Source organism: Halyomorpha halys, unplaced genomic scaffold (genome assembly GCF_000696795.3).
Source record: "Halyomorpha halys isolate HHAL.00 unplaced genomic scaffold, Hhal_1.1 Scaffold5174.1, whole genome shotgun sequence".
NCBI classification, from domain to species: Eukaryota; Metazoa; Arthropoda; class Insecta; order Hemiptera; family Pentatomidae; genus Halyomorpha; species Halyomorpha halys.
The window spans coordinates 4,538-15,376 of NW_027109640.1; the positions used below are offsets into that span (position 1 = coordinate 4,538).

The 10,839-nt window shown below is 36.6% G+C and overlaps 1 protein-coding gene across 1 annotated transcript; it reads left to right on the top strand.

The window, feature by feature from the left end:
* The first annotated feature begins 73 nt into the window (after positions 1-73).
* Positions 74-8,002, top strand: LOC136795862 (serendipity locus protein delta-like). The gene is made up of 5 exons (XM_067047791.1): positions 74-261; positions 349-457; positions 540-716; positions 814-891; positions 7,902-8,002. The coding sequence occupies exons 1-4, from the start codon at positions 113-115 to the stop codon at positions 883-885; spliced, it is 507 nt and encodes a 168-aa protein (XP_066903892.1). The 5' UTR covers positions 74-112; the 3' UTR covers positions 886-891; positions 7,902-8,002.
* Positions 8,003-10,839: the final 2,837 nt, after the last annotated feature.

The following is a 10,839-nucleotide window of genomic DNA, read 5'->3' on the forward strand; positions in this document are numbered from 1 at the left end:
TATATATTAATAATTATTAGCTAATAGTAATGTTAATTAGAGTCTTATGTAAATTGTTTTTTCTTTAGGCTACAAAAGACCCAATATTATAAGGAAAAGCCCGCCTAACACAATGCTACGGCAAAGAGTATCGCTTTTAAAAATAATTAGGCCTCACGTAACCACACCAACAACTAGACCTCATATTCTGATCCAGTTTGCTAGAAGTTCAGCTGTACAGAGCTCAACGAGGCCGAATAACCAACTACAACCAAGACAGATGTAAGTAACTTTTATTTTCTTCTTTAGCTAGTTCCGTAATTGACATAATAATGTTCTGATTTGCATTTGCATTTCTCCCATTTTCAGATTGGCACAATCCAAGAAGCCACGAATAATCTGTCACATTTGTGACAGATTATTTACGGAATTGGACACTTATGAGGAGCACCAGGAAGCGCATGAATCCCATATAGCAGTAATAAGATAATATTATTATGCTGATTATCTATACTTTAATATTACTAGAAATATAAATTTCTTATCGATTAAAATTACAGATCAATCCCTCTCATCTAGTGGTTGAACTTTTGGAGCTGAAATTGGACAGGGGGATTGTTCCTGTGTTGCTCTTCAAGGGGGAAGAAGAATTTGTATGCCAAATTTGCGATATGGCTTATGGGAGTGCCAGTGGTCTGTCACATCACTTGGCTATCACACACAAAATACCAGGAAAGGTAATGTTTGTCTTCGTTTATAAAAAGTTTTTAAAAATACTAAAAAAATGTTTTGTATAAATTTAAAATTGAGTCTGATTTTATTTATGTATTGTAGACACGCTCTTACAAGCGGTATAGTGAGACCATTTCAAATAGAGGTCATGTGGTCATCGACTTAACGGAGTAGTGTCAGGTATGTAATTTAAGATAAACATTTTAAGTGGATAACTAATTAATTAATAGTGTGAGAATACAAATTTTATGTGGCTGATTTTCATAAGTACTTTAATATTGTCATTTTACGGGAGCGGCTGGTCACCTTCGTTATCTACGTTGTATCGTTCACACAAAGTGGTAGCAATATTCAAATACTTTATATTTCAAACCAAGCACATCTTGTGGCAGTAAGATTTGAGTTTTCTTACATACTCCTGCAACCACCAAGTATCTGCAATTACTTTTTTATTCATCCAGCTCAAAAGAGAAATTACCGCTTTTTAGCTGTATTTTGAACGTCACCCACTGTTGTTTAACCTTTCTTTTTGTTCACTCTTCATTGTCGACATTTATGTTCATGATTTAAGTAGTCATATTTCCTACTTAATCCTATCAATGCCTGGTTCGCTTAATTGTTTTTGCTTGTCTCTCTTATTCCCTCTCATTTTTGTCTCTTCATTCCCTTTTTCTGGTTGGTTTATCTTATGAATATAATGGCTACTAGGCAATCAGATTCTACACCAAATCATGGGGTTCAAATTGCAACACTTGAAAAGAAACTTCAGTGTTTACAGTGAGACATTATTGGCTGCGCAGAAGTCGAAGTAAAAGCTGATCTTCAGAGAGTTTACCTTATTCGAAGTCCGTTTGGAAACTTCCCAGTCTGGTTGGCAGACATTTCGGGAAAAATAGGATGAGTGCGACGCCATTCTAGTTGTGACCTCCCTAGTTGAAGCATGCTAGGCATGCATGATGCATGCAGGGATGAAATTTTGGTAAGATCGTGCTTGATAAAAATAAGAAACTTCATGCAAGCAGCTCAGATTCGTCCAGGGATTCAACAGTCAAAGAATCCCAAATCAAAGAACAATTCTCACCAACAGAAATCAGGTAACCAAGAATTAAGTCAGAGTTATCCTGTTGGTAAACAAGGCTCAATAAATCCTATGATGCATTAAAGTATAGGATATGTATCTAGTAGATCAACAGTTACCTCAAAGTATGCTGTATACTAGTTCTACAGAAAATTATGGAGGCTATAGTAACTCAAATCATAACTATAACTACTTCATCTCAAACCTGCTCAAATGTGCAATTACTACCTATATCGACAGGAGTATAGTAGGGTGTTCAGTATGGCTTATCTTATCAGCATTATATAAAAAATAATCATTTATTACCTTATGTAGGTAACATATTCAACTCAAAAATATTGAATGAATTTCATCATACTAGTTGTATTTATAACTACATATATTGTGTCTTTATGCAATAAGTACAAAAAAAGGAACCAGACATTTAATTCACTCTTAAAGATTATTTATTAATCTTTTATATTTTGCATTAATTTTTTCATTGCTGGTAAATGAAGTCATTAATTCAATTATTGTTTGTAATCACTCATTATTACTTATCACTCTAAAAATAGGCACTATAATTAACATTAATAAGTTGCACAAATTGAATACGGTAATAACCAGGCATCACAATTAATATCGGCGTCCAGGAATAAGTCGTTGACTCTACAAAGAGGTAGCAATCCTCAAAGACTTGATATTTAAATTCAAGCATTGTCAAATAAGACTTGGGTGAAACTACACGAAGCAAACACACCAAACAATCACTCATTACATATTTTCAAAGACTTGGTCCATCACATCAAGCATTATAAACAGACTTGAGATTTACTATACACCAAGCAATCAAAAAATAGGTAAATACTCATTACATATTTGCAAAGACTTGGCCCACCACACCAAGCATTATAAATAAGACTTGGGATTTACTACGTACCAAGCAATCACTCATCACATATTTTTACTTACACAATTTCTCATTCAGCACACAAAGATACTTTAGCACTCTTTACCTTTATTTCAAACGTCACCCACTCATTTGACGTTCAATGTTATTCAACATTTTCCCACTCTTCATTGTCTGTTGACAATTTTTTTCAATCAAAGGAAAATCCTCACCAACAGAAACCAGGTAACGAATAAAGTCAGAGCTATGTTTTACAAATTCTATGAGGCATCATAAGTATAGGAACTATGTATAAAATAAACCAGCAACATCACTCTCAAAACAGGCTTTATACTGGATCCACAGAAAATTATGGAAGCTATAGTAGTAGCACCATTCACCAACACTTTCAGCAATGACTATCTTATTATAAGCAATGTTCTGCTGAGAGTTAACAAATGTCAGGTGATCTTAACACTTCATCTTAAACCAGCTCCAATATGCTATCACATTCTGAAACTATAGGAGCACAGGAGGGTATTCAGCAAGGCTTGTATAGGCCAATGGATGTTGAGGTAACTCGGGCCCAACATTCAAAAAATCATTCCCAAGGCATCACTCTGCAGTATAATGCTCCTTTACTGCTGTTATCTTTTCAGATGTCTACTAAACAACAGATATTATCCAGATCACAGATGTCTTCAAGTCCGACAATGTCAACTGCCAAACCTCATAGTGACACAACATTGAACCGTTGTGCAGACGGTAAATTTTTAACGCCGGTAAACGCTGAATACTAAACGGGTCTTGTCCGTTCCTCATTCACCACCTACGGAGCAAACTTGAAATATTGACCTCCACTTTTCAAGTACCTCTCGATCGGGATCATCAGGTGATATGTCTTGATAGTTTGCAAATCACCAAACGGATATAACCAATCGAAGTTAATGATCATACTGAAAATTAAAAAAAAAAACATTTGTAGTAAATAAGGAAAATTTGTTTTGTTGAAATCCCGATTTTAGAAGATATTTTCACTTTGTTTTTAGCAAAACATACACTAATGTGGTAAGTTTGTAATAAGTTGGATTATTACAAACTTACCACATTAGTTCCGGAAGAAGAGTACAAAAAGTGATACAAAATACATAACAAATTAATGCCTTCATATTTTTTTATGTTAGCTCCACAGACCTAGCAGATCTTTGGCAGCCCGAACCTGCTTTCGAGCAACATGTTCCACCCATCTCTACCTCCTATATATATTTAGTTAAAATTCAAATATTCCTAATTGATTGCCACTGATTGGCTTCTGTGGCAATCAGTTAGGCAGTGTGAACATTTCAGATGACAGGCTAGTTTCTCTTGTGTCCCCCCGATCCCGTTGGAATATCTGAACTTTACCTAAATATATATACGAGGTTTAGATGGGTGAGACATGTTGCTCGAAAGCTGGTTCGGGCTGCCAAAGATCTGCTTGGTCTGTGGCGCCAAAAAAAAAAAAAAAAAATTACGAAGGCATTATTTGTTATTTGCTATTTGTTGGTTTCGGAACTAATGCGATAAGTTTGTAATAAATTGGATTAAAAAAAAGTGTAAGATATTATCTAAAATTGGGATTTCAACAAAACAAATTTCGCTTATTTGCTACAAATGCTTTTTTTATTTTGAGTGTGATCATTAACTTCGATTGGTTATATCCGCACAAATCCACGTTTGGTGCTTTGTAAACTATCAAGACATATCACTTGATGATTCCGTTCGAGAGGTACTTGAAAGTGGAGGTCAATATTCCAAACTTGCTCCGTAGGCGGTTAATAAGGAACGGACAGGACCCGTTCGGCATTCAGCGTTTACCGGCGTTAAAAAGTTGCCGTTGGTCCACCGGTTCATTATTCCGCCGGCCAAGGAGGCTACTGATTGTGCCCCGGAGTGCGATCACGTTTCAAGGGGTTCAGCATAATTGTTAAGTCAACAGACGGATCCGCTCCCTTAACACAAAGCTGTTTACGCTGGATTTGTCATTGAGACTACATCTGTCCCTCCCACCCTCTGTCAGGACCAGCTTGCTCCTAGCGTTTACCCTTCCACTCAGCTTTGGCCTCAAATGTAGAAACACTGCTTTTGTTGTAGCCAAACCTAAATAGGACAGGCTACATTCTCATTGATACTCTATAAGGGGTTGTAAAAAACTTTACCTGTACTTGGAAATATTCAGATATGAAGCTATTTAATATATATATCTTCTATTGCTATTAAAATTTATAACTATATTTATTTTAACCGTGTAATGTAAATTTTTTAATCGTGTCTATTAATAATAAATAATAGACACGATTAAAAAAAAGAAACAAAAATAAATATTGTTAGGGTATTATTAGAACGTTTCTACTTTTGGTCTTTCACCTCGTCATCAGGACAGTAAGGGGGATACTATATAGAATCAATGCTTATCAGAAACATAATTTCCCACATAAACAGTTTAAAAAAAAGTTAGTAAACCAAAGACAAGCAGGCCACTTCAAGACTTACTGTACGATGATGCATAAATAGGCCTACATTTTATTCCCAAATGCCTGTAAAATAGGTACCGTAGAAGTGGGATACTTGGCTCCATTTCCTACTTTTACTCCTCCGACGTTTAAAGTTTCGTGATGACAAGGGATCACCCATGGGCTAGGTGGGATCACCGATTTCAATGAAACGTTTTTTAGTGATAATGGGTCGAAAAATACTAGACAAGTTTCCGAAGGTTCTTTCCAATACGTTGTAGGAGCCGAAAAAAAAATTATATTATGATATAAATTTGCTATATTATTGTATTACGCCTATACTACCAACTATCTATACTAACTATTTGATATATATTTTATAGTTATTATATACCAATCGATTTGTTTTTTTTTTGTGCATGATAGGAACATTGTGTTATTGATCGTATTAAATGAGTTTAAGTATATAGACAATTACAAAAACCAAAAGTTGCTCTCAGTAAAGCAGACTTTACTTTACAGTAAAGCAGATTTTATATGCATCAAAAAATAAGATATTTTTAGTTGATACCTTTTTTTATGTTTTTATGCACCCCATTCACGAAATAAATTCATAACTTCTCAAAAATGCATCCTAATCCAACTTAACTAAATCTACTGAAAAGCTGAATTTCTAGACTTTTAAACTTGTTTAGAAATTATCTTCTAAACTTATTTATAACATTATCTTTTAGATTTTTAGATGGTTGTTTATGAGGGAAAAAGCAGTTTCAAACATAGGAAAAATTCTCAAATGTTTAATTTTATATCTTGGTGTTCTAATTTATTTACAAAAGTCCGATTTGTACCATTTCGTGCAGTTTAGACGGTCCTAAGTCCCTCTTAAATTTCACGTGTATTAGTGAAACACTGTTGAATTTATTGCATAATGTTTATAATAACCAAACAAAGGCGACATGCGATAATATAAACAATTTCTAAAATTATATAAAACATTTTGTTTTCCTAAGGCGCATCGGTGATTACTAGGAGCATTAAATTACTATGGGAGATTTGTTCCAGATATGGCAGAGTACCTTGTGCCCTTCAATAGTTTGTTAAAGAAAGGAAGCAGGATAGTAGTGACACCAAACATAACACATAACATTAACGGTTACCAGTTCTTGCATTCCCCGACTTCGAGAAACAGTTTGGGCTCTCAACAGACGCAAATGAATAATCAGGGAGAAACATCTGAACATGCTAGACAGTTCTTGAGAGAGTGGACCCCGGAAGAAGAACAACAAATCCCGGAAGAATCAGAAACAGAGGAGAGACATCTGAAGATGAAGATTCAACTGTGGAAAGTCCAGCCGAGATGGAAGAAATTGATGATAAATCATAAATCATTAATGATAAACGTCGCTAAATCATATGGAAAACCAAAACATAATTTGAGCCCAAAATACCTAATTCTCTGGTGTGCCCTTTGTAAATGCTGCACGTTTTCTTATTGAACACTGGGAGATTGTCGATATAAATCTGAAATACAGATTCGTCAATTCCCCTAAAAAAATCGTCAACCAGACGCTGGAAGGTTATGGGAGCATTTTTGAGGCCAAACTGCATCCTTGTAAATTCGTAGTGTCCTCACTCGAATGTGAGTGCCGTATTGTATTGATCCTTAGGCTGCATTTTAATTTGACTATTTCTAGCCTTCAAGTCCAATTTGCTCAATACCGTCTCCTTGCTCAGCCTGTCCTAAATGTCTTCAAATCTGGGGATTGGATAATTTTCGTCTATGGTCTCTTAATATTGGTTAAATTTACATGACATTTGTACTAGTTTAAGACCCATGCATAATTTACTGCCGTTTTCAAGACATGGCTCCATCCTCAAGATGTTGAAGGAATGCTATGCTGAGTTGTCCTTCGAAAAAATATATACCTCTCTACTATAACCAACTCAGTCTGGTATCCTTTTGCTCCAGAGATTGGGCCAATGTCTTCAAAACGGCTTTGGTCAATAAATTAAAGTTGTCTTCTAACACAAAGTTTAAACTACTAAATATCTTTCTCAACACTAATATAAATTCCTCAATATTATTTACAATTTACAAGACATTAGTACTGGTTCAAGGCATACACTGTTCACTGTGGTTTTCAAGACATGGCGCCCATCCTCATGATGTTGTAGGAATGCTATGCTGAGTTGTCCTTCGAAAAAATATATACCTCTCTACTATATTCAACTCAGTCTGGTATCCTTTTGCACCTCAGATTGGGCCATTGTCTTCAAAATGGCTTCGGTCAGTAAATTGAAATTAACTCCTAATATAAAGTTTTTTTGTTTGTTGTTTTGTTTTGAACATTTCTATGAACATATATAGGAAGATGGTGAGGGTTGCGGTCACAAGTGAAACGAAAATAGTTTACAACTATTTTATTTTCACTATAATATAAAATAGTTGAAAAATAAAATAGTTGGAAAATAAAATAGTTGTAAACTATTTTCGTTTCACTTGTGACCGCAACCCTGACCATCTTCCTATATATCAATTTTTACGGTCAACTATTTATACATATATTTCTATGAACAGTTGTATTTGAAGGCCATTCATTGAGAAATAATACTTGAATAATTATCTTAAAATACTTTTCTATAATATTCTAATCCAATATAAAGTTTAATAATTATTATTTTTGTGTTTTGATACACATAAAAGAGATTAAAAATTAAGGGTTCGTTTTATTACTTTTAATTTTGTTTATAGGTATTTTGAACTGATGGAACTCTTTCTCACCGACTTTGACTTTAATTTATTCACAATATTTGACTTGGTACGGCGAATGCTACTTGACCTGCCTATAGCATTGTATTAATTTCCTTGATGGTTGTAGCGGACTGTGGATTAGGCCTATTGGGGAAACCACATTAAAAAAAACGCACACCAAGCACTCTACCTCTGTGGTGGTGTGGAAAGGAGTGCATTATTGATTTGCCAGCGATATATATGTATATAAAGTTAAACGTTTGTGAGCACAAAAACTGGGGAAAAAAGAAGGGGAGAGAGAAATGATCAACTCGGTTGTATCTTAAAGACTCCCTTTTATTCAGGACAGCACGTCAATATATGCATTTGAATCAGCTGATCTACTTTGTCAGAGAGATCCAGAAATGGAATAAATAACTACATCTTTAATAATATAATCTGGTTGTGGCAATATGAGGACACTCCAGTTTTTATATTGCTTGGAAGTTTTAACAATCCAATATGGACAGTCTCCTCTTTTTACGTTCTCGAATACTTCCTACGGTGACAATATTATGTTCTCTAATGGTTATCACCCTGATTTTGTATATAGGATTTTGATCGCTCCCATTATCCAGTTATCTGTGAACTTTAAATTCTACCGTGCCACGCTCCTGGATTTTTCCTTTTCCATTCTTCCTAGTGCCTTCTCCCATAACTTTCTTCGAGCGACATGGTTGTTGTGTATCTCCTCACCGTCTACTGCTGTGCCCTTATAGTCCCGCCGGTGTCCTCGAAGCCCAAAGAAAATCTCAAATGGTGAGAACCCAGTAATAGTGTGTACGGAATGATTATATGCCGCTATAGCCTTAGGCATTGTCACGTCCGGTTCCAATCCCTTGTCAATCTGATATAAGCGTAAATGGTCACTAAACGTGCCATGAAGAACGTGAAATGATGGTATTGGAACTGACATTTCTGGATCTGGTGTGTCCTCTCTCCACTACACATTTTTTCTAGGGCTTCTCGGCACAAAATGGTGTTGGAACTGCCGGTGTCCACCAGGCACCTCACTTCTCCTTTCTCTATTATAGGCAGACCGCCGCTCTTCTCCCACACGTTATAATTGAGCAGTGCGCGTCGCCCCTCTGCCAACATCCCCTTCAAATGACTCGCGTCTTCCTCATTTCAGTTCCTCGCCTCCATCAACCATTGTTTCCTTGTTTCCATCCTCTTATTTTCACTATCCCCTTGACTAACTCAGTTCCGAGGTTCTTCAGCTTCTTCTTCAGTCTCCGACGTTCCTGATGTTTCCGTCGGTTCACCAGATGATCTACTCAACCTCCGGTTACCTCTCCGTATCCGTTGAGCCTTGATCTCCATTGGTTCACCCCGGTCCACATCTCTTCTTCGGTACAAGTATGGGGACTGTTTGGATAAGTGCCACTAAGTGTCCCTTTTTCTCACAACCATGGCATTTTCTGTCCTCGCGCCGCTCGCTGCATCTTGGTTTTATCTGCCTCCTTTCGGTGATAGCTACTCCCACTATGACAGTATTAATTTTTTTCTCCATGGAACTGGATTAGTCCTCGGACGATTAGAAGCAACTCTCGTCCATCCGTTTTCTTCTATTTCCATTCGGAACTCTTCCTCTCTGGCGCTGGCGTCAATTAGTTCCTGCGCGCACTCTACTAATGAGCGCTCTCTCGGCATTCCCTCCTTCTTCTCCAGCTCCTTTGCCAACTATATCTGAAATACATTGGACAGGAATTGCATTCGACCCTGTACCTGGGTTTTTTCCATCATTTCGCTGATTTTGTTGTAGCGTGCCAAGAGTTCCGCTGCATACTGCCTATTAGACTGTCTCGTTTTTCTTCGTCTCCCTAATCATCATAAATATGCCCTCTTCTGGGGTCCAACGCCCTTCTCTAAATGCCTTCTTTAATCTCGTCTTGATCACGCTCCAGGGTGTGTCCTCATCCGCTTGAATTTGATTGAGGATACTTTTCACCCTGGATAATTTCACCCTGCAGACGACTGCTGCCCTTAACGCCCCAGCATCCTCACTGTCGAGCAGGTGTTCGGCTGTCTTCGCTTCAATTCGGCTTATTAGTCTATCACCCCGTTTTAAAAAGGGGTTGATGTAATTCTCCGGTCTCTCCTGTGAATTTTTTTAAGTCCGACACCGCCTTCCTCAGGTCCTAGGCGGTTGGCGTACGGACCTTAATCCATTCTAGCGTAGTGGCATGAGCTTGGGCTAAAGAGACTTCACGTAATGGTTCCATATCTGGGTTGACTGCAGCTATAGGTTGGTTGTCTGCAGTAGGAAGTGGTTTGGTGTAATTCTGACTTTCGATATTTAAAACTGCTGCTCTAACTGTTCCGTTACCTGCCATAAATCTAAGAGAAAAAAAAAATTGTTCTGGTATTCAAAGATTCCGGGTTTTGGCACCACTTAAGTATCGGCGAAAGCAAAATGTCAAAAAAGGGAAGAAGGAATAAGATCTAACATGCTTGAACAGCTGACATGGAAGAAAAAGCTGACTCAGACCGTAACTTAAATGCATATATATATAAATTACGAGCACTTGCACAGAATGACTTAAAAAAAAAGGAAAAAGGGGAACAGAATTATAACGCACGGTAAAAAAATACTTTTTTAATAACGTAACTATTTGCGAATATGTTGATGGTAAGTTGTGTTGTCGGTTTTTAAATTGACGGAAGAAGGTTCTAATTTGGTATAGAGGCTTTCAGAGATAATTTAATAATTTTTTTTTCCACCTTCTTTGTGACGTATTATTTCACTTCTTAAACTTTTTCTAACACATTTGTCGTTACCCTCTTGTATACGTTTTCTCTTTTTAACTGCTGTTAAATACTCTTGTTAAATACTCATAACACTTTGTCATCTTCCGGTACTTCGTCATTCTTGGTATATATATATTCTTAATATATA

What these genes read in the sequence shown, in the direction of transcription:
- LOC136795862 (XM_067047791.1), top strand. Translation starts at nt 113, where the DNA reads ATGCTACGGCAAAGAGTATCGCTTTTAAAAATAATTAGGCCTCACGTA. An exon ending in CGCATGAATCCCATATAGCA is followed by an intron (nt 458 to 539) that starts GTAATAAGATAA and finishes TTAAAATTACAG; the next exon opens with ATCAATCCCTCTCATCTAGT. An exon ending in CACACAAAATACCAGGAAAG is followed by an intron (nt 717 to 813) that starts GTAATGTTTGTC and finishes TATGTATTGTAG; the next exon opens with ACACGCTCTTACAAGCGGTA.